Source organism: Mustela nivalis, assembly GCF_964662115.1.
Source record: "Mustela nivalis genome assembly, chromosome: 3".
NCBI lineage: Eukaryota > Metazoa > Chordata > Mammalia > Carnivora > Mustelidae > Mustela > Mustela nivalis.
In genome coordinates this window covers 88,124,214-88,148,644 of record NC_139022.1, presented here as the reverse complement: position 1 = coordinate 88,148,644, position 24,431 = coordinate 88,124,214, and the positions used below count along the sequence as shown (strand labels likewise).

Below are 24,431 nucleotides of genomic sequence, written 5' to 3'. Positions count from 1 at the left end.
AGCGGGAAGCAGGCTTCTGGCTGAACAGAGAGCCCGAGAAGGGGCTCAATCCCAGAACCTGGGGATAACCACCTGAGTCGAAGGCAGAGGCTTAACCCACCCAGCCACTCAGGAGCCCCTATACTTCAATTTTTTTAAAAAATTTGATAAAGCTAGCTGGTACATAACAAACATTCATTATATAAACATATATATACATATACACTTATGTATACAAATAAATGAACAAAAAATTAAAATAATATGTGTATATATAAATAGTTTTTAATATACTCTTTGATGTTAATGCAGTATTTTTTATACCAGATAAAACAATTTTTTTAAATTAATTAACTTTTTATTTAGAGAGAGAGTGGGAATAGAGCAGGGCAAAAGGAGAAGCAGAGAGAATCTTAAGCAGGCTCCTCATTCAGTGCAGAGCCCCATGCAGGGCTCAATCTCATGACCCTGATATCATGACCTGAGCCACAGTCAAGTTGGATGCCCAACTGATTAAGTCATCCAGTCACTCCCAGAATTTTAAATTTTTTATATTGCTTATTTATTTATGTCTAGTCACAGTGACCGATAGCTTTATAGAGCAGTTTGCTTTAAATTTATATCAATATAAAAAATATTATTTGCTAAGAGAAGAGAGTATTTTGAGTTTTCATACTTTCATTTTTTCAAAAGTAACTATTATTACCTAAGTAACTACAGTTCCAAGTGGTTTTCTGCTTAAAACATTTAAATCCCTGAGATAAAATTTGACCTAGTGGAGATAAACATACCCATTAATTTTTTCTCTGGAATTCACAGTAAACACATTATACATTCTCTCTAGTGAGCTGACATTTCAAACACAAATCATGATCTTACCTATAAATGGTGAAGTCATAATCCTGAATATGGTAATGGATGAGTTACATAAGGCCATGAAAAATGGTAATATAAGAGCAATGAAAAACATTAATATAAGAGCATCTACAAAAATTCTTTAATTTTACTAAAAGTAGTAGTATGATTTAAAGATATATTCAGTTTCACAAATTAAAAATACATAAGAAAGAATCAAGATGTTTAACCACCCAACAAAAAACTCTATATATTACAAATGACATTCATCAGATTTAGAAGTCACTCCATGGCCTTAATAATTCACTAGACTTTTAATTAAGTAGATATTTAAATAAGCTAAAAGTTATTTTGAGAAAACAACAATTCAAAAAGGCACTCTATGCCGCCCCTAAGAGGTATTTTTCTAACCTCCACTATATAACCAATCAAAAATGGTATGAGATACAAACTCTTCAAAGTACTGTCCTGTTAAATCCTGAGATCATTCCCAGTACTAGTCTGACCTTTAGGAGACAAATTTAAAAAGAAAATTTTACATTCAAACCTCGGGCATCAAGAAAGCACTCAAAGTAGCTTATAGAAACAAGGAAGAGCTCTGCAGAGGATCAGAAAAATATCTGCACCAATTCAGAGGAACAAGACAGCTGAATATTGCAGCCAGTGCAAAGAAAAGATGGCTAACTGCCAAGATAAACTTCACAACTCACACTTCTAAACGTGCACCCTTTGTATAGCTACTGTCATTTGATGCAAAAACTAAAAATTGAATGCACATACAATAACAAAAATATAAAGCACTAGGAGTCCACTGGGCATTGTCTTTTTGAGGAGAGTTGGGCTTTATAAATATAAACACAGAAGCCAATGTAAATTATCTGTGATCATTTTGCTAACCATATATAACAAACATTTTCCTGTAGTAATTTCATTGACACTAATCATATCCATATATATATTTTTATACAAATGTTTCTATATTTGCACAATTCTTAGTGTATTTTTAACTCCTCAAATACATTTGGGAATCATTCCAGACCACAAGACTCTGAAGAATTGCAGAATTTATCACACTGACATGTCAACACATATGAATACAGAACCCATACAATGTTGTTTTTATTCAGCAAGCATGTCATAAACAAAATTTTCTAGTTTACAATGCCAGGTAGATGAAGTCAATTATAGTAATTAGAATTGTTTAAAAAAAAACAAAACTCAGAAGCTTTAACTCTACAACTTAGCTAACAGGGACATTTTTTAAAAAGTTAAAGTCACTTTATCTTCTGGGATCTCAAGATTCTGATGCCATGTAACTTTATACTCCCTCCGTATAGTTTAATGTAGAGTCAATGGGCACACCATAGAAGAAATACATGTTAAATACTATCTTGCCAATTAAAGAAATAAGATAACAAAGAATATTTCATTTTTCTAAGATAGAATAATGCTTCCATTTTGCTTATTCTTTTTTTCATTTTTAAATACTGATAAGAGGTCAAAAGACAAGTTCATCTTAAATGATTTAAGCATGCTTCTAACCAGTCATAATTAAGGTATGAAAAAACTAAGACAGCTAGCATAGTACAGTCATAGAAGACAGGATTACCAGGGTTTGAGATCTGTGCTTTCACTTACTTGAGCAATTAAAGTATTTTAAACTAGTTTCCTCATTTTTTACATGGGAAAAATAATAATGGTATCTATTTCACAGAGTTCTTGTTGGAGAGTAAGGAATAAAAGGATCTGAACAAGTTATGTAAAACTGGAAAGAAATATATAAATTCATTGCATTATCACCAAATAATAATTTTTCCCTGAGAAGCAAGCTATCAACATGTAATGTAATAAATGTGCTTCTTTATATTTAGACCTTAATTAAAATATTTTTAATTAAATAAACATTCATCCAAGTAAATTGTATAACTATTGATGTCCTCCCTTTTAACAATTTGGAGATAAGAATAATTAATATATTTTATAACCAAGAATGATGACTCAGCTTTGTTTTTAAAATATAATCTCATACTTTTTAATCTTTGTTTTATTATGTATTTTGTTCAATGAAGAAAACATACATGTGCTTCCAATTTAACCTTAGGAATAGGTATCAGTTGAAGGAAAGATGTTTATTATATTTCTAAGTCAACTCTAAATATATTCTTTTTTCTTATTTGGTTCATTTGATGCAAATACTGTAATAGTGTAATATATTCTTTCTCAACTGTGATTAACAAATTTACCAGTTTGCTTTCAATATACTCATTACCTGAATGAGGCTTTAGACAGAACCAAATATAGTTAAAATATCAAACATAACAATCAAAGATAAAATATTTGCAACAAACCATACCTAGTAATAAGAACAGCATTATCGTGGTGGGCAATCCCATTTTCTGGAATGGTGTTTCCATCACTTTGGTGAGAGAGAATGGATTTCTGCCATTTACAGAAGCTATCGAGGGACTTGTCTGCATGGTGGTTTATCTCCAAGTTTGGCTGCAATACAACATGCATACCAGAAATGTTCCAAACAAATTACTAAGGTCAGTTGTTAAAACTTTTGAAGACTAAAGTGGGACTATAATTAGAAGCAGTGGTTTCTAGGAATAAACTCTTGCCAATTTTTATCTCTGTAAAATCTGACCTAGAGTTAGTGTACTATTGAATATTCTTTCCCAGTTCCAGCTTTAATGATCATGTGAATATATGTGATTCTCAGCAACCAAAACCACTATTAGTAGATCTGCCATGCAAATGCTCATCTTTATACTGAAACATAAAGTTAATATACATATATGGAGCCTTACCATGACATAGGAGTTACATTATTATAAACTACTTAAAATATTAAACGCTTAGTAGTGAAAATCATATTCAACTAGAACTTCCTAAAAGGAATAATAATAAAATATTTTATAATACATAATTCTATAGCCTGTTTATTAAAGGTTTTAGATTTCTAAACTAACTCATTCTTACCTGATCTTCTGTAAGAACAATTAAGCGGGCCACTATAATATTCACAACGTTTCCTAGGCTGGAATCACGGTAAAGTTTGGCAACCTGACCTCCAGAAAATAAGAAAAGACACAAAGTCAGACAAAAATCATAGGCTGATTGTTTAGTACTTTTTTAAAGAATGGTAAAACAATTTTTCATAAATTAAACCACTTTGTATATAAAAAGATATTATTTTATCCCATCTCACTTAGAATTCTACCCTCAAGATGCCTCCATAAAAGATTTTTATATAAATCTACCTCAAGAAATATTTTCTCCTAAAACTGAACTATAACATAGTCATTAAGCGGGTGAGCTGATGTTTCAAGTTAAAGAAAACCTCTTAAATAGGATTTATATGACCCATTCAAAAACACATTATCTAAAATGAACAAAAGTTCATCTTTAAATTTATTTCCTATGGAACTGAAACATTAATATATTAATTCTTTCTCATTTTAGATGAGTAAATTCTTAAAATCATTAATTCACATTAAAAATCCATGACCTTAGTCAAAACCACAAATTATTAAGTTAGAATATTATATAGAGGCATCAAACTTACAATATTCATCACACTCAAAATGTAATGTTCAATGTCTTTGCGGCCATGGTAGCCCACCATCATTTTGTCTGCCACTACCAATGTCTCCACAAACCGCTCAATGCTTACTGATCTCTTCTGTCTGTGGCGGATATGCGTGCCATTAATTGGTAGTGAAGAAGGAAAAGTAGATGTGTCATTCAGCCACCAAGGTTTATCACTTCTTATGAGGTCTACAATAAAATAATTAACTAGTTCAGATAGGTTCACCAATGAAGCTTACTTCTTTTTAAATCTTTCATATAGACATGCTTCTTATAAATTTTCAAAAGTATTAAGATATTTCAGTGAGGAGAGGGGATAAGGAAATATAATAGTGAGAAAATTAAACTCTTTAAAGTTTTCAAAATAATCCTCTTATTTGAAACAAATTGAACATTAATAACATTCAGCTGGTCATAAAAACAAAAAATAAGCCTAATGAATAAAAATATTTTAAAATCATCATTGCATATTATTCCAGTGACTGATTATGTCATAATATTTTAAAATATAGATGTACTTTATATATAAAGTTTTCTCAAAAACAACTAGAGCATTAACTTTATAAATACCATAAGACAATTCTGATGAAGAACATCAATATTGCAAAAATCTGTTCCTTTTTTTTTTTTTTTTTTTAAGTAAGCTCTATGCCTAATGTGGAGCTTGAACTCACCACCTCAACATCAAGAGTCACATGCTCTACCAACTGAGTCAGCCAGGTACCCCCAAAATTCTATTCCTGAAATGTCTCTGAGCATTTATGTTAAAGTAAGATTTTTTATTAAACTATCTTGATTAGAGCAATTCTACTGCTCTAGAAATCTCAATTCTAAAAGCCTGTGAATTAAGTTTTTTATTTAGTTTTATGATATATAACTATACTAACAGAGACCCAAAGTAGTCCTCTTCGAAAACCTAGAGGTAAGTGGTGCTACAATGAAAGTTGAAGGATTACGATTCCAGCATGGCTTCCTTTAAACCACATTTCACTGTGGATTGCAGTTTTTTAATCCTTTGTTTTCTAACGGTTGGTCCTTCAGTACAGAGAAAACCTTTTAGTTCTATGGTATTTGTAAACACTTGTCTCATTTACATTTACCTTTATTTAATAAACTTGAACAGGTATAGGTCCTCTGCATACCTTACTTTCGTATCTGTATGATCTAACATCTAATTATTAAACAATTTAGTGAGGGAGAATCAGATTAATTTATATAATATAGTTGACAGAAACGGGCAGTATTTTCTATTATTTTTCTAATTTTTTTAGCCTTAACCCTTTAAAAATTACTTTGGTAAGAGTTAAAAATTTTAAGAAATAAGAGATGGAAATGACTATGACGAATACCAGTAAAATAGTTTTGAAACTCATATAAATTAAATGAGTGTATTTTGTTCCTAAAGGCCAAGAGAGGGAGAGACATATTACTTTTTATTTCAATAGTATAACTTCTAGACAGCCAGTAAGTACTCCTTTCTTCCAGACAGACTCTTAAGATGGCCCCCATGACCTCCCAATGTTTACACTTTGTGTGATCTCCTCCTCTTTAGTGTGGGTGGGACTGTATCTTGCTTCTAACCAAGAGAATACAGCAAAGATAAAGGGATATACATGATTACACATAGATGAGTACATAATTATATTACATAATACTGGAGCATCTTTCTTACTAGAGTTTTTCCCTTGCTGGTTTTAAGGAAGCAGACAACCAAATTGGTGAACTGTACATGACAAGGAACTACAGATGGCCTCTGGCAGACAACTAGCCCCAAACTAAAGATTTCAGTCTTTTAATAGCAAGGAACTGAATGCTGCCAACAATCTTGGGAATAAGAAGGTAGATTCTTCCCCTGTCAAGACTCTAGAAGAGAACCCAGTCCTGGCTGAGGCTAAGTCAATTAACTCATTCATGTACAACTTCAGGTCCACAGAAACTGTGAGATAATAAAAGTATATTGCTTAAGCCACTGAGTTTGTAGTAATACTGTTATGAAATGGTCAAAATCCTTTCTGCATTAACATAATTCCAGTTCTTTTTTTGCTCATCTTCCAATATCATAAAACCACCCATGTATTCAAATCATGCCTAGTTTTCCCTTCCTCCAGATGAACAGTCTAAATGTCTAAATGTAGGATTTTATTTCCATTATTTTGATCATTTTCACTCCTCTGATCCATTCAATTTCTCCTTATATTTATTTCAAGTATTTGTGAAAAGAATTAGACTTAACTGGGCAAAATAAACACAGCAATAACGTTCCTCATTAGACAGTACTCAATTTAAAGTAGTTATTGTTATCATCATTTAAAAAAATTTCAGACTTCTAGCTTTTTAAATTGTTAGTTTGCTTAGTATTCACTCCAACAGATAAATGTATATATAATGTCTTTGATGGATATTCATAAATGGAAAGAGTCTTCTATGCAAAGAATTTGTAGTCCGATGTATAAAAAATACACACACAATGAATAAATGTAATCAAGATATCTGGTTTCACTTTAAAAATTAAATTAATCCAGCATGATTAGATCATTACAAAACATTATCTACATGCTGTAATTGTCAACTGACTGCTTAATGTTAAGCTTAATGATCTGTAACTAATATCTTGTTTAGTCTAAAAGAGAATACACAACTGACTTGTTTCAAAACAAAGATCAGTAGTTATTTAAATGAACTTACTACATATGCTCAAATTAATTTTGGAAAGAGTTTAGAATGTCAATATTCCTCCATAAATATATACAATAAAGAACTTTTCCCCAAAGTCAAATATGTAGATCTCTTTGTCATCTGAAATAAGATCTTAAATTTTTGATCAATCTCAAAATATTTCTAATATATACAAGCTGTTCAAAATATTCTTAATATATACAAGTTGTTCAAAATTATTGCTTGGACCTGCTTTATTTTTTGCTAATAGCACTTATTACTTCTTGATAGTTGGCCATGTATTTATTTGTTTGCTTTATTGCTTTTTTAATTAACTCTCTTCACTAGAATATAAGCCTCATGGGAGCAGAGACTTTTCTTGTTTTATTGCTGCATCTCAACACCTCGAATAGCCTGACACATACATACTAAATGAATATTTATTTAATAAATACATAAGTGAATAATGCAGGTATAGAGACATAATAATATCTACATCAATGGACAAGACTATTCATTTATCCCTGGATAGTGGTAAAGAGCAATTTTCACTTCCTTTTTTTCTTTTTAGCACATATTTACTAAATTTTCTACAAATAACAAGTATTTTTTATAATTTTTTGAGATTGATAATACAATTTAATCAGAATGGGAAAATTTATGTCTGAATATGAGATAAATATGACCCCTCTCAAAGGGTTTTTCTATATTATATTTTGATATAAAATTGAGTTCCCAATAACTGGTTAACTGGGAATTAACACCTATAAATGCACATGTCATTTGAATTATGCTGTCAAAATAGTATCATAATTAAGATCAGTAGTTCTTAACCAGACATTTCCCAAACTTATTAATCATAAAATATTTTTTAAAAGTGATATTCCTATAGAACTTAGGGAACTATGACAGATTTTCCACTCTTGGGAAGCCAGTGAAACACTTCAAAGTGTGTAATACAGGGACACCTTTGTGGCTCAGTCAGGTAAGCATCTGCCTTCGGCTCAGGTCATGATCCCAGGATGCTGGGATCCAGCCCATGTTGGGCTCCCTGCTCAGCGGAAGTCTCCTTCTCCCTCTCCCTCTGCCTCTCCCCCGCCTGTACTCTCTCTGCCAGATGTAGGAGACAGCCCACTAAGGACAAAAACAAAGCTGAAGACAGTAAGACTCCAGTTAGAAAGTCATTCCAGGGGTGCAGGCAAGAGATAACAAGGGTCTGAACTAAATAGACTGGTGTTAAAGGTAACAGAAATGACTAGTGAATAGACTAAAAGTGAGGAAATAGTCACAGTAGTTCACTTAAGATTTTTCAGCCATTCAAGAATATCTCATTCACCTGCTTTATTTTTTGCCAATAGCACAGTAATCCAGGGGGAGAGACAATAAAAGAAGAAAATCCTCCCCAACAAGGACAAAATTTTATGTTGGCAATAAGAGTAGATTTACTGAACTATCTGATTCATGCCTCAACCTTTGGAAAAGAAGGATCTACCTCAGCAAGACCAATGAATAATAAGATAGGCCTTCCAAAAGAGGATAATTTGAATATCTAATGGTTAAGAGTGATCTTTCAGAATACAATGAAATCTTTAAATATTTTTGCAAAAAGTCATCTTTACAATCATGATGTGAAGAATGCCATGTTATGGAAAAAAATGATAGGAAAATTATATTGCAATAAACAACTAAATATTTGAATCCTAGTTTTTCAGCAATTTATATATTGTTGTACTTACAGTTTAAATTCAGTAAATATAGATAAACTAAGCTATTTCCATAATTTTTAGTTTCATTTCTCAGTACAAAGATCCATCAAAAAGTTTTTCATTGTTTTCTATTAAATTTTATGTCATGCCTTAAGCATGACATAAAAGTGGTCTTTTTCTGTATCAATTACTTTTTACTTTTACTGTATCAATTACTCTTCATCAACAAGGATGTCCCAGAGATCACTCAAGACGTGTATCTAGAATGAGAACAGTCACTTGAAGAAAGAACTCCAGAGCAATCTTAGACTTGAAGCAGAAGAAAAGGAGCCCAAGAAGCATATGGATATAAACAAAACAATGGGTTTGTTTAACCCATTCTATTCTTTATAAATTTACTTGTTGAACCCTTCCCACTTTTTTCTAAAATTACTTGTTGCTGAACTTTTCTTTGTATTAAGCTGAAATCTGCTGAAATACTGAAATATACTGTCCCTGGCTCCGCCTACAAGAACTATACAGAACAAATTGAATCTTCAAATTTTTTTTAAGATTTTATTATTTATTTATTTATTATTATTATTAATTTTTTTAGAGAGAGAGACAGGGGAGGGGCAGAGGGAGAGGGAGAGAGAGAATCGTAAGGAGCCTCCCCACTGAGCACAGGAGCCCAGCTGGGAACTTGATACTATAACCCTGAGACCACGTCCTGAGCCAAATCAAGAGTCAGACACTTAACTGACTGAGCCACCCAGGAGCACCTTTGAAGATTTTAATTTTAAGTAAACGCTATATCAAATGTGGGGTTCAAACCCACAATCTCAAGATCAAGAGTTGCATGCTCCACAAACTAAGCCAGCCAGGTGCCCTTAATTTTTTTTTTTTTACATAATAGCTCTTTTTTTTTTTTTTTAAAGATTTTATTTATTTATTTGACAGAGAGAAATCACAAGTAGGTAGAGAGGCAGGCAGAGAGAGAGAGGAGGAAGCAGGCTCCCTGCCAAGCAGAGAGCCCGATGCGGGACTCGATCCCAGGACCCTGAGATCATGACCTGAGCCGAAGGCAGCGGCTTAGCCACTGAGCCACCCAGGCGCCCCTACATAATAGCTCTTTAAATACTTGAAACAGTCATCTCAATAACAATGATAGCTACAATTTGAGCAACTAATGTGTGCTGAGAAAAGTATTTAGAGAGTTTGGTTCATTTGTCTAAAATTACACCAAAGCCCATATTTTTTCTATTATGCCAGATATACCCTCTATTCTGTAAGTTTTCTAATCTTTAGACTAAACAGCCTCCTAACCCCTCACCTCTAGTGTTGCTTTTCTCTCAGTCAGTCTCCACAGGACTGCCAGGGTTATACTTCTAACACCCAAATCTGATCCTGTCATTCCTGCTTAAAACCTTTCAATGGGTTTCCAGCACACTTATGATAAACAAATTCCTTAATATGGTTTACAAGCCCTTTGTGTCTTGGCCTTCCTTGTCACTTCAGTTTCATCTCTCATGGCCACTCCTCACCCACTATGAAATCCACCCATCCCTCCAGTCCACATTCTAATAACCCGTTCTATGAACTGGCAATGACTGCAATGTGACATTCTCTCTTCTGGTTCAGGACTTTTGTAAATGCTGCTTCCGCTATATGGAACATACTACCCACTGTTCCCTCTACTTCTTTCTGCATACCTACCTTCTCTTTCTCCATCAAGCCTCAGCTTAGAAGTCCCTTCTTCCATGAAGCCTTCTTTGACTATTCATTTCTAGGTTTGCTGTCCCTGCTATATATTTCTATAGTACCCTAACACTTGAATACTACCTTAAGACTCTTCAAATTTTATTCAAGTGTCTAACATCTCCCCATTAGCATAAAAACATCAGGCTAACCAGACAGCACAGAAGACTAGGCAACACTTGTGCTTGAAAATTATAACTATTACCTGGATAAAATAGGGTGGGGGGTTCTTCCCCTTCAAAGAAAAAATAATTTTACACAGACTTATATTTTAAGAAGGTCTCAAAGAGCTTCCAACTATTGATAAGTGACATCCTTTTCTCCACCCAATAAAAAAGTTTTTTTTTTTCTTCTTGTTTTTTTAATTCAGGTATAATTAACATAATTAACATACAGTTATAATAGGTTCAGGTGTAGAACATAATGTTTCAAAAATTCTATACATTACTCAGTGTTCATCAACACAAGTGTGCTCTTAATCCCCTTTATCTATTTTACCCACCCCCACACCCACCCTCCCTCTGGCAACCACCGGTTTGCTCCCTGTAATTAAGAGTATGGTTTTTTGTTCGTGTCTTCTTTATTTTTTTTTTCCATTTTTTCCTTATGTTGTTTCTTAAATTTCAAATATGAATGAAGTCATATGATATTTGAATAGGTGACATCTTTTAAGAGGACTCTGGGCATTATCATTCTAATTACTCAAATTCCTATTGACTTTTATTATTAACCTTTCCATAGGTGTCAGAAGAAAGACAGTGGCAATACAACACAATACATTTTGTAAAGGCCACACACTCACTCACCTGAAACCCCACAATGAGAGTGATCATACAGATGTCGTTGCTGGAGGGTAGACTTTTTGTAAATAACATGAGGATGACCATTTTCATAACTAAAATGTGTGGAATCCTCTGTGGTATTTTTTAATGGTTCAATAAAATATTCTTCATCTTCTGTAGCAATAACGCCATGCTAAAAGAAGGAGAAAAGAATTTACCAAGAAGCATCATTTTAAAAGTCAATTATCATTGCCAAGAGTCAAAAATAAGTTGATACCTTTCCAAAATGAGGTTAAAACACATGTTAATAGAAATTCAGTCAATTATCTGTACCCAGCAAAACATTATATAAATTTATCTATATCTTAAAGAGGATTTTTTAAATTATTCTACAGGCCATACATGTCCTGTACTAAGCATGTCACATACATTATTTCCTCCAAACTTCTGTGAGGTAGCAGAGATTGCCATGTACTCGCTAAGACTTGTTTCCTTTCCAAATTGTGCACACAGCTTAACTACATCCTCTGTGTTTAGGGATAGCTCTATAATTAAGTTTTGGCCAATAGAAAATGAGAAGAATACTATATACTACTTTTAAGCTCATCTCTTGAAAACCTTCCCAAAGAAAATACTCTTTCTGAAAAACTACCTAGGGAAGGCAGAAGCTGAAAGAGAAGCAATCTGTGTCCCTGACTGACTTCATGGAAAGCTGCCCAGCATAGACACTGATACAAAGGGAAATAAATTTCTATTGTGATAAACAATGGACATTTTAAAGTTCATGTCATACCAGTTAATATGTCCTTGATTGATATATATCCTATTTATCTTCATTTTGCAGATGAAGTAACCGACTCAGAGCTTAAGAACTTCTCCAACATTACATAGAGATAAATAAAGGAGCTGTAATTCACATAAAGCTCTGCTCTTATTCATATGATATATTCCTTATACCTATTCACATAGCAGAGTGTTAGCTCAACTATAGTTCCTTTTTAAATTTTTCTCTAGCCCAAATGGAGTAGCTTCAACCTTCTTTTGAGCTCCAACAGAGCTTATTATTGGTATCATTTATTTTTGATTAATGTCACAGTTTTTTGCTACCTCTCAAGTCTGGAAGCTATATTTACATTTGGTATAACTTTTCAACTGCATGTTTTATCTCCCCAACTATACTATTTGCTTTTTTATAGGCAAAAGGTTAATGTTTCATAAATCTTTTTATCGGTTATAACTATAGAAAGTGTTTCATATGTAGTATGAACACCAGATAAAAGTTGGTAGATTTAAAGAAATGAGAGAGTAAAAGTTATCTGCATTAGAAATAAGAACTTCCATACTGGTCTATTAGTGTTTTCTTAAATACAGCACATGTGAGGACTGCTCTTAATCCAACTAATTTATGCTGCAACACTGGGTGAAACACAAACTCTCTTGGTGTATTTCCTCAGCTGGAAAAATGAAAGGGTTGGTGTAAATTAGTGGTTTTAAAACAGCACTCTGGAGAGCCCTAAGGGTTCCAGGGAAGTGCCCTCAAGGGACTGCCCCAGACAACAAAGGGAGACCTATAGGGCTTAGATTCCTGCACTTAGCAATCAGCTGTGCTTTTATTAATCTATATAGTACTTTTCTACATAACATTTTATTTGAGAAAAAGGTCTTGCTGCTTTAAAAAAAAAAAGCTGAAAATCTCTGGTCTGGATAATCTCTAAGGTCCCTTTGAATCTAAATTTCTATGATTCTGTTTAGGGAAATTAATGTTAAGTACCACATGCTTGAAAAGAAAGAGAAAACATAATCAAAGCTGCTCTAACTTATAGGTGAAATTGGCAAGCACCTACACTAAATGAACTAAAGAATGCAAAAAAAAAAAAAAAAAAAGCAAGCTTTAGTCACTTCACATTATTTCGCTATTGTCTGCTTTACTTTAAGAATACACCTGTACCCCTGGGGATAAAAATATATGTTTATAAGAATACAAGTCCCTAAATTAAATGCAAATACTGACAGGAATAACATAATATGCCATTAACACAGTCTAATACCTGAACATGAATTATTCTACCAGGAAGAGTAACAATGTGATCACAAACTGAGCATGGTCTTACAGAAAAGAGGGCATGTGTAAGAAGTTTCAGTAAGAGAGAACTATAAGAAGTGAGGTAATGAGTACTGCCCAGAAAGATAGAGCACTAAAGTGGTATCTTGCTAACCTGTGGGCAGAAGGATGTTGAAAGGTTCCAGACAAGAAGTTCAGGTTGTTGGGAGAAATCAGAGTCAGTAGCTTGGTAAGTAAATAAAATCTCTAATTTCAAATATGGAAAGACTCTGGAAAAAAAATCCAGAAATTTTAAGTATTAGGTACTCTGTAAGATGTTTGTACACATTTTCTCACTTATTCTTACTAGCTCTGTGAAGTAAGTACTACTATCATCTCTACTTTGCAGGTGAGAAATACAGACTAAGCAAAGTTAAGCAACCAATTCTTCAATTGACATTGGAGTTTAGTAATTTATTATTAGGCAGTATATTATTATCCCTTTATCCTCTGAGGGTTGTTTCTGACTTTATTTATTCTTTCACTGAGGATGTTCTGAGTGCCTACCACATGGTAAGTACTATTCTAGGTGGTGGGGATACAGTAGTAAACAAAACCAACTTCTGGCTCTATGATGGAGCTTATATTCTGGTGGGAAGACCTAGATAAGAGTGATTCATTCATTAGATAAAGGATCAATCTGGCAATGTTAAGTGTTAAGAAAAAAAAAAAAGCAGTTTAAGAGGACAGAAACTAATCAGAAGTGAGAGAATTATATACTGTTTACGATGGTCAGGGACATCCTCTCTAATAAAGTGATATTTGTACAGAAACCTGAACAAAATGAAGGAGCAGGTCAGACAGGTATCTTGTGAAAGAGTAGATCAGACAGTGGGAATGGCAACAAAGGCAATGAGGTATGAGCACACATACAGTATTTGAGGAACAGCAAGGAGCTATTGGAGCTAGAGGGAAGAAGGGGGAAAATTATTACAAAATTAGAAAAGTTCTGGAGGGTAGATGATGGAGGGCCAGAAATCTGCACATGCCTAGCAAGAACCCTGCTCTCCCTCACTTCCTTCTGCACCTCCACTCACCTCTACACAGTGTGCCTCAGGCCATCAGGATGAAAACCATCCAGCCCCCTTTCCCTAACATGCCAATCCCTACAAGAAGCCCAAGACGCATCCCCTGGATTCAATTCCCCCTATGGTTATGTGCATCATGTTTTCTGATTCCATACCCTAACTCTCTCCTTTCACCATTTAAAACACTTCCCTTGTGCCTTCTCAAACTCAAGCTCAGCCTCATTTGTGAATGTTCACTTCATCTTGCTCAAACACCTGGGTCTCTCAAAATGACACTCTTTCTTCCCTGCAATCCTCTGGAATGGTGGATCCTGTTTTCTTTCCTATATGTCTCCTATTGGACCAGGAGGTAGGGGAAGTGTCCATGTGATTCACTGCCATTTCTAAACAATTCTCACTCTCTCCTTCCTCTAAAACAACAACAAAAACCACAAAAACCCCTGCAGCTTCCAATCTCATGCCATCACCAGCTCCCTCTGCTATTGCAGTTACTAATAAGCCATAGGCACTTTCCTCATTCATTCAAGATTTAAATTCTGGATCACTGTCATTCTCTGCAATACTATTACTGAAATAATTGTTGATTTCACTATCTTAAGTGACCAGTTCTTAAAATGTATGTGTCTGTGTTCTGGATCCCTTTAGAAATCTAGTGGGGATGAAGCCTAGGGACTACTTCTAAGAATAATATTTTAAATATAGAAAAAATATATAAGATTATAAAGAAAACTGTTGTAGTGAAATACCATTAACAGAATATTTTTAAAAATGTAATATAAGAATGCATGTGGCTTTTTCCAACACTTTAAATAAAAAGATCTGCAGCGGAGTAATAACTATCATAATTTTACAATGGTAATTAACATAAGTAATATTTTGAAGAACCTGAAAAACTGTAAAATGACATGAAAATATCTATAATTTCTATTGGTGTCAGCTATTTCCTTATTGTTATCTACAATCATAATTGAAGGAACTGTTAAATTTCAGTTAAGAATTAGTAAAGATAGTGGTGCCTGGGTGGCTCAGTGGATTAAAGCCTCTGCCTTCAGCCCAGGTCACAATCCCAGGGTCCTGGGATCCAGCCCCACATCAGGCTCTCTGCTCAGCGGGGAGCCTGCTTCCTCCTCAATCTCTGCCTGCCTCTCTGCCTGCTTGTGATCTCTCTCTGTCAAATAAACAAATAAAATCTTAAAAAAAAAAAAGAATTAGTAAAGATAAAGATGTCATTTATCTCCATTCCAGTTCACAAATCCCCTGAATTTCATTCACGCACCCCAGGTTAAGGACTACAGACATAGATGGTTCCTTCAACTCCTGCCCTCTCAATCCCTTGACCTGCTCTCCATCAAATATCTTGTCATTCATTTTATCTTAAGCCCATATCCATAGTCAAACCCTAGAGTTCAGTATTTTCAATGCTTGCAACCCTCAAAATCTCAATTTCAAGTATCCCATTCTTCTAGGACTATCCTTCTAGTAGCCCAACTCTAAGAGATAGTTCTTTTACACCCACTAAGACCTCAGGATTCTACCATCTTTTCATTATACTCCACCTACTTCATGTCCTCACTCTCTCCTAATCCATCTTCAGTTCCACCTTCAATTCCCTTGCTCTTTTCTTCCTTCACAGAATTTATTTGATAAACCACAACTCTGATCAAACCAGTTTTGATCCTTTGGGCCTGTAATCTTGCAGCTTCATTTAGACCGAGAAAAACACATCGAGATGCTGACTAGTCTCACTTTAAATTCATAACCATAATCTCAACAATGTCCTTAATGCTTCACAGCAATTTTACTACATTTCTCTAACACATTCAGTATCCTGTTCTGTTGGATAAGTATTCCATAATTTCTCGTCTCCTCTTAATCCCTAATGACTCATCTTGCCATCTTCCATTCCAATAAACATCGTATAACCTCCTGCAAACTCCTGCAACCCAAATATCTGCCCACCTGCACCTCGTGATCATATAATTGTTTTTATTTCCTCTTTTATGGAGGAACTTGAAAATTTTTCCTTTTCTCTACATAATCATTCCCATCTTTATCAAATAAAACAAAATCTCATCTGATTCCACTCTGTCTATAGCAACTGATCATTTACTTTTTCAAAAAAGTCTTTAAAATAATTATCTATGTCCTCTTTTCTCCCATTGCTTTTCAAACCTACTCCAATCAGGTTTTTGCCTATATTCCATATAACACCATGACTTCTGCACTGTTTGTCAAGGTCACCAACAAGCTCCTCATTGATAAATCCAATGGCCAGTTTTCAGTCCTCTTATTTTGACTTGGCAGCATTTTTCTCTTGAAATAAATGCTTCCTTTTCTTAGCTTCTAGGATATTTGTCTGGTTTTCCTCTAACTTTCTTACCTCATTATCCTTTGCTATCTCTTCATCATCTTTCTGACCTCCCTAACCTCCTAGAGTGCCCAAAGGCTCAGTTGCTTAAGCCTCTTTTTTTTTTTAATCTCGTTATTCTTTCTATATTCCCTCACCCCAAGCAATTTCATATAATCTCCTGGCTTTAAATATCATCTATATGTTGATGAGTCCCAATTTTATAAATCCATGATTCATATCCCTCTCCTGAATTTCAGATTTGCATATCCAATATGTTATACAACATATCAAGTTTAATAAGTCCAACTGAATTTAAGATATACACTGACCCATAGTACGGTCCTCCTCCAGGTTTTCCATCTCAGTTAATACCTGAGTCTTTCTTATCTCAACTCGTGGCTGCTTTCCTCTAGTTGTCCAGGCCTCAAGCTTAAAGTCATCATTGATTTGATCCTGTGTCTTCTAAAATCTACCATCTGGCCGCAGTTCTCTTTCCAACCTCACCTTCCATTACACTCCCTTTCTTTCATGAGTTCCAGCCAGGGCAGTCTTCTTGCTGTCTCCCAAACACTCCTAGCTCACATCTTCATACTTAAAGATTTCCACCTGGAAATCCTTTCCTTCAGATGTCAGCTTACCTTCCTCATTTTCCTTAGGTCTTCACTCAGTAATTTTTCCTTCTTAGAACTTATCATTATCCAATGTACTGTGATTTTTATTTATTTATCTGATTATGTATATCCTCCACGAGAATGCAAGCTTTGTGATGACAAGAATTTCTCTTTTGTTAAGTGTTGTACTCCTAGCATCTAGATCAGTGCCTATTATATGATCAGTACTTACAAATATTTGGTGAATGGAAGAGTGAATAAGGGAAAATGTTGAAAGGCAACTGTGGACATAACTAAGAAATAAGAACAAAATGTAAAGAAAGGGACAATTAAAAAGGACAATCTCTTGAAAATTAGAAGTATGAGTGCTTGTAATTTTTAAATCAGTTGAAGGAAAAGAAAGCAAAATTGGAGAGATCTCATAGAACTTAGAATAAAATAGAATAAGAAGGAAAAAGAGAAAGACAAGGGAAGTAAAGAACCAATTACAAAAAGGCAGGGGTAGGGAACAGGAAGAGAAATTAAGGAAATAATTTATTAAATTTCTCTAAGCTGAAGGTGGGTCTTTAAATTGAAAGCAACCATTATATATCAAATAAGGATAAGGAAGGAAGATCCACAGCTTAGGACATTATTATAAACTTCTTAAAATAGAAAGGAAAAAAAGAAGATCATATCACGTTCATTGAGGAAAAATCCTAGGAAAGAAAAAGAAAAGAACAAGAAGCAGACTGCTTCCCAAAATTCTCCCAAAATTAATCAGTGATAATTTTTTTTAAAGATCCTTAAATCCTTTCCTAAGACATAAAATCGTACTTATAAATTTGATGCCCCATATTTCCCTTTCCCAATTCCACCATCCATGGTTCTGAAGGAAAATAATTTTTTTAAAAGATTTTATTTATTTATTTGACAGAGACAGAGAGGGAATAAAAGTAGGGGAGTGGGAGAGGGAGAAGCAGAAGCAGGCTTCCTGCTGAGCAGGGAGCCTAATGTGGGGCTCAATCCAGGGCCATGGGATCATGACCTGAGTCACCCAGGTGCCCCTGATTTTTGAAACCAGAATTCCACATCCAGCTAAATTAGTAACCAAATATGAGGGCAACATAAAGTAACTTTCAAATAGGTAAGGATTCAGAAATGTTACTTCTCAGACACATTTTCTGACATAATTACTTGAAGATATTCTCCAATAAAACCAGAATGTAAACTCAGAAAGAGGAAGATGTAGAACTAACCAGGAAAAAAGAATCCCAATATGAGAGATGTACAATAGCTCAAGAAATTAACCAACAGACTGGAAGAAAAAAAGGGCCTCCAAAGAATGAATATATTCCAAGCAATAGATACAAAGACTAAGGAAATGGATAATACTGATCATTTAGTTAAAAAATTTTTTTTGATTTTTTTTCACAATAAGACAAAATTACAGTAATTAGAAACTCCAGAAATACAAAACCTGGATAAGAAAGCCATGGTTAAATATAAAGCAAACTAAAATGTGACATTATTTTGAACAATAGACAAACAGTAATATTAGGAAGTCTTCTTTGAATGGGGCAAGGGTTGAAATACTGAAACAATGGGTGAGAAAATAGGATTAGAAAACACTAATTACCTCTACATTTACATTATTTACAACTAGAAACAGAATTGGTTAAAAGGACCTTTGAAGGATACCTGGCTGGCTCAATTGGTAGAGTCAATTGAGCTTGATCTCGGGATTTTGAGTTCAAGCCCCACATCAGGTGTGGAGCCTACTTAAAAATAGGAGGGGGGCGCTTCAAAAAGTGGGATTTTTAGGGGCGCCTGGGTGGCTCAGTGGGTTAAAGCCTCTGCCTTCGGCTCAGGTCATGATCCCAGGGTCCTGGGATCGAGCCCCACATCGGGCTCTCTGCTCTGCGGGGAGCCTGCTTCCTCCTCTCTCTCTGCCTGCCTCTCTGCCTACTTGTGATCTCGGTCTGTCAAGTAAATAAATAAAAATCTTTAAAAAAAAAAAAAAGTGGGATTTTTAGAAAAAGTGTTTACATTTTACATTTGATTAAAAATGAAACATAAAACAAAATAAGAATAGATGCAGGAGTTACTAAGTGTGGTGGGCAAAGGTGTGATGAGGAACAGAGTATTTACATAGTCTCAAAGTATCTGCTCACAAATTCATTATTAGTTGCCAAGGAGAAAACAGTAACTTCAGTGGGCAAACCTGGCAGACCACATCTTAAGTAGCCAAAGGAGTCAACATGGGCCAGGCAGTTTCAATAGGAAACAAAGTAAAACAAAAATGTGTTAAAAAATAGAGGGAAAGAGAGCAAGAGTCAGAACGTCTTAATAAAGGATAAAGAATAGGGGCACCTGGGTGGCTCAGTGGGTTAAGCCTCTGCCTTCAGCTCAGGTTATAATCTCAGGGTCCTGGGATCAAGCCCCACATTAGGCTCTCTGCTCAGCAAGGAGCCTGCTTCCCCCTCTCTCTATGACTGCCTTTCTGTCTGCTTGTGATCTCTCTCTCTGTCAAATAAATAAATAAAATATTTTTAAAAAAATAAATAAAGAATAAAGAATAGATGGGTGACACTCCACTATCCCCTTAGATATAGAAGAGTATCCAAACTTAGATGGCAGTGCTGATAACTGGGAACAGTATTATTCTATCATATTTAATACAAGCGTCATTTTAATATGAGAAGTTTCAATACAGATTTATTTTTGATTATTCTTTTCTTTTTTTAAAAAAGGTTTTATTTATTTATTTGACAGACAGAGATCACAAGTAGGCAGAGAGGCAGGGGAAGCAGGCTCCCTGACAAGCAGAAGGCTCAATCCCGTGACCCGTTACCATGACCCGAGCCAAAGGCAGAGGCCCCAACCCACTGAGCCACCCAGGCACCCTTATTTTGGATTATTCTTATTCCAAAAAAATCTGTTTTATATATAAAGCCCAACACCATTTACAAAGAAACTAGCAATCAATGTATTTAATTTATTCTACAAATAATATACGATTCTAAAAATTATTCTTTGAAGAGTTAATGCAAACACTATCAAAGGGCTATCAAAAGCAAAGACAGCAGAAATAACAAAAAAAATTTAGACTATTATCTTCCTTTCTTAACCCAACTCTGTATATTCTTAATGGGAGGAAAGACATTTATATACTATAAATTCTTGTGAATTTATTTCCCCATCAGAAACTAAAAATTATAACATCTACTTACCAAACCAATACAGTTGCTTAAAGCCACTTTAGTTGTACTACGTTGATCTTGCAAATATCCTGTGTAATGACAGTTGTCTAAAAAATCATGTTTCCACTGGGGTCCATCTTTCCCCCAATATTCTACTGTAAAATGTTTGGACACGAAATCTGTGTTGAGAGTCAAGTTTAGGTGAAAGTGCTTGCCATAGGCTGAAAGTTTAAAAAATAACTTAGATACTGCCTGCTGTGGATCGATAGGGTCCATACTCCGTCTTCTCCTGGAGTGTTTATCATTTTTCACAGTAAAGCTGAGAAAAGCTCCATTTTGATCAACCCTTATTGGAATAGTTAGCTGGTAGTGTTCTAGATAAGTCAGGAATTCCTCTTTGTAATCACAAGGCAGAGAATCCAGAGAAAACACATGGAAGAAAAGAAAATTTAACAGAACGAAGAAGTAGCAGTATAAACAACAAAAACTGTATCAGCATCATTATATGTGAGATATGAATAAAAACTGTTATATTAAACAAAATGAAGCTTAAAATCTAATGATGAATTAAGTTCCAATTATTCCTCAAAATAGAATTATTTTAAAATTAGTTTGAAAGACTATTTTTTTGTTTTTACATTTATTTCTTACTGGATTCTAAAAGCTAAATTCTTATAGGAAATAGGAATATTTTATAGGGAAATAAAAAACAGTGAAAAGTACACATATTTAAAATAATAGAATTTAGCTCAGATAAAATATGTGTTAAAGTTATCCAAAGGAGTGAATATTGAATTTCTACAGCTTTGTAGAAATATTTTTTAAATTGTCAGTTGGAATGGAAAATACAGAAGCCACTTCAGAAAGCAGTCTGGCAGTTCCTCAGAAGGTTGAACATGGAACTACCATCGGACTCAGCAATTCCACTCCTAGGTATTTACCTGAGAGAAATGAAAACACATATCCACACAAAAAGTTGTACATGATTGTTCATAGCAACATTATTCATAATAGCCAAAATGGAGAAATAATCTGAATATTTATCAACTGATGAATGAATAAATAAAATGTGGTATATTCACACAATGGAATATTATTCAACACAGAAGTGATACATGTATGACATAAATGAAACTTCATAATAACTGCCTTCATTATTAAAGCTCATTATCTAACATTCTAAAAACATTATGCAATGTGAAAGGAGTCAATCTCAAAAGACCACATATTATGTGATTTGTTTTGTGGGAAATATTCAGAAAAGGAAAATCTCAAAACATAAGTAGATTAAGGCTGTTTAGGGCTGGGGTGGAGAGTGGTTTGGAGAGAATTTGGGAGTGATTGTTAATGGGCACAGGGTTTCTTTTGGGGTGTTGAAATGTTCTAAAACTGATTGTGGTGATGGTTGCATAACTCTGCAAATATACTATAAACCATTGAATGGTGGACTTTACATAAGTAAATCAAATCATATATTTATTGTATCTCAATAAAGCTGTTTAAAAAATCTTAGATTGAAAAAATTTTAAAGAATTATTACACATATTTTCCTCATTTATGTATACTTAATAGTTCCAATCTACCTTCTTAACCACATCTTCCTTTAGTGAGGTTTACCACTAAGGGAAACCAAATGTCTGTCCATTGCCTCACTGTCTATACATGGAGTTCACCCACAAATATAAACTCCCATGAGAGTATGACCAAATAGAAATAAATTAAAAGACAGTATTTATCTCATCTCTTATAAGTAAGAGTTCACACTAAATGCTACAGCTTTATTAATAAACTTTGAGAGCCACATGGTATACATATAGACTTCTAGATATACATCAACATAGAAAGGCTTGAAAGTTTGGCTCATCCACACCAAAATCAAAAAGGCATTTTAATAAATCTATAAAGACTGGCCATGTCCATGGAAAACAAAATGTCATTCACTCCATGGATCTCTGTTTAGATCTTTTCTATAATATAAAGTTCAATTCTACATGGCGTCTGGTTTCAATTCTGTGGTGGCTCAGTCTGTTAAGCTTCTGCCTTCGGCTCAGGTCATGATCCCAGAGTCCTGGGATCAAGCCCCCCATGGGGCTTCCTACTTAGTGGGGAACCTGTTTCTCCCTGCCCTCCCAGCTCATGTTCTCTATTGCTATCTCTCTCTCTCTCTCTCAAATAAACAAATGAAATCTTTAAAATAAATAAATAAAGTTCAATTCTATGGATTCAGATTAGGAACCCATGGACTAGAGTTTGAAAAGTTGTACTTCTTACCTCTCTTACTTTTTTACTCAGATTCTAGTTCTTATATCAGAATTTTTAAGCTTGGAAAGTATTTTTATCACTAAGCCTCCATATTAGAGGAACCTTGTATCAGAATCTAGTTTTTTGCTCTTTTATAGCATAAACCCTTGGATTGCTTTTGAACATGACTTTGCCTGTAACTCTTAGCAATAAATGAGCTTGTTAAAGTTTAGGATTCAAAATAAGAGGTCTGGGTCTATCATCTAAGAAAGATCAGTCAACTGTAAATTACACTAGATGTTAAATACTAGCATAACAAGTTAGACTACTTAGAACCCTCAAGATTTATGAAACTAGCACTCTGTTGATACAGTGGGCCTCCACTTCTATCACTACGTATCCCAGAGAAAACATTCACCTAAACTAAATATTCAAAATCTTTTCTCATCAAATTAATAGCAGTATTTTTTGGTCACTTTCACAAGCAGGACCCCTACCTTGAGAACTGTATGAAAGCCTGTGGTCACTATGAAATTCCGATGAAGCCATGATAAGGCTCAAAATCCAGGTCAACGTCTTCCACAAAATTTCCATAATTTAGAAAACTAGATGATTTTTTTGGAGGGCTACCTATGTGCTAGAGAGTCAATACCATACCAAAATCGAAGCATAACAATTTTATTTCTGTAAAATTTCTTGCAAATTAATTATTAGATGTTCCACTGTTCAACAGGTACTTTTTTCCAACATCCCATACTTTCTTCTGTATCTGGATTCATTTTTTCAATCCAAAAGGAAACAAAAGAATGATGGTAAAAATTTTCACAAGCAAAGCATTTGACTGATTAGTTACTAAAGTATGGCCATTTTTTAACCTAGAAAAACAAACAAACAAAATTTATGTTAAATGAAAAATATTGATGCATGTTTACCAAAAGACAAAAAATACAGTATGATTTAATATAGTTAAATTACACTATTTTGTTCTTTATAGTCTAAAAACATTCACAAGACTAAAGAATCAGAAACCTAAATGGTAAGCAGGATAATGCCAGAATTACTTAATAATCAAAGAAAGAATCTAAAGTGAAATCATAAAAATTAGTTTTTTAAGCTTTGAAGAAAAAAATGTGTGGGTACAGTGACTAACCTCCTTTTCATAAAATAAAAAGTAGAGTGACTTTACAACCAAAATTCATTTTATGTAAGGGATAAATAGTATATATTCCCATTCCTTAATGTGCTTTTTAGAACACTCATATTCAAGATTGATTTGTTGCTATACAAGACACTTATTATTTTTTCTTAGAGTATATCTGCAAATACAGAGTGACACTTAGCAGCGGTCTGTGAACACTCAGACACTAGCACAAAATAAAATTCTAAAAATTTAAGCCATATTTACCTTACCCCTTGATTTTATCTGTATATCTTATATGACTTAAAAAGGAACACATATGAGACAACTTCACCTATCTAGAATGTAACTGTAAATAAAAGAAGTTCATTTTCTGAAAAAGAAAGAATTTTTAAAAATTCATTTCAGGTATCACAACAGATTTCCTGTCCTATCTCATGCACTTTCTTTTCAACTCACAACCTAACTCACAATC

General features: G+C 34.1%; 1 protein-coding gene across 5 annotated transcripts in view; it reads right to left on the bottom strand.

The window, feature by feature from the left end:
- The window catches only part of ADAMTS6 (ADAM metallopeptidase with thrombospondin type 1 motif 6), a 307,097-nt gene that overhangs the window by 267,243 nt on the left and 15,423 nt on the right, over positions 1–24,431 (bottom strand). For 4 of the 5 annotated variants that reach the window (XR_014309548.1, XM_082723084.1, XM_082723083.1 and 1 more), the window contains 6 exons: positions 23,316–23,693; positions 20,608–20,972; positions 11,330–11,498; positions 4,403–4,614; positions 3,817–3,900; positions 3,188–3,333 (listed from right to left, as the gene is read on the bottom strand). Coding sequence is in view for 4 of the 5 variants with exons in the window: in XM_082723084.1 (XP_082579210.1) it covers positions 3,188–3,333; positions 3,817–3,900; positions 4,403–4,614; positions 11,330–11,498; positions 20,608–20,972; positions 23,316–23,412 (1,073 nt within the window). In the remaining variant the exon portion in view is untranslated. The remainder of the gene's footprint in view (positions 1–3,187; positions 3,334–3,816; positions 3,901–4,402; positions 4,615–11,329; positions 11,499–20,607; positions 20,973–23,315; positions 23,694–24,431) is intronic. The other variant, XM_082723086.1, reaches the window with a different exon arrangement.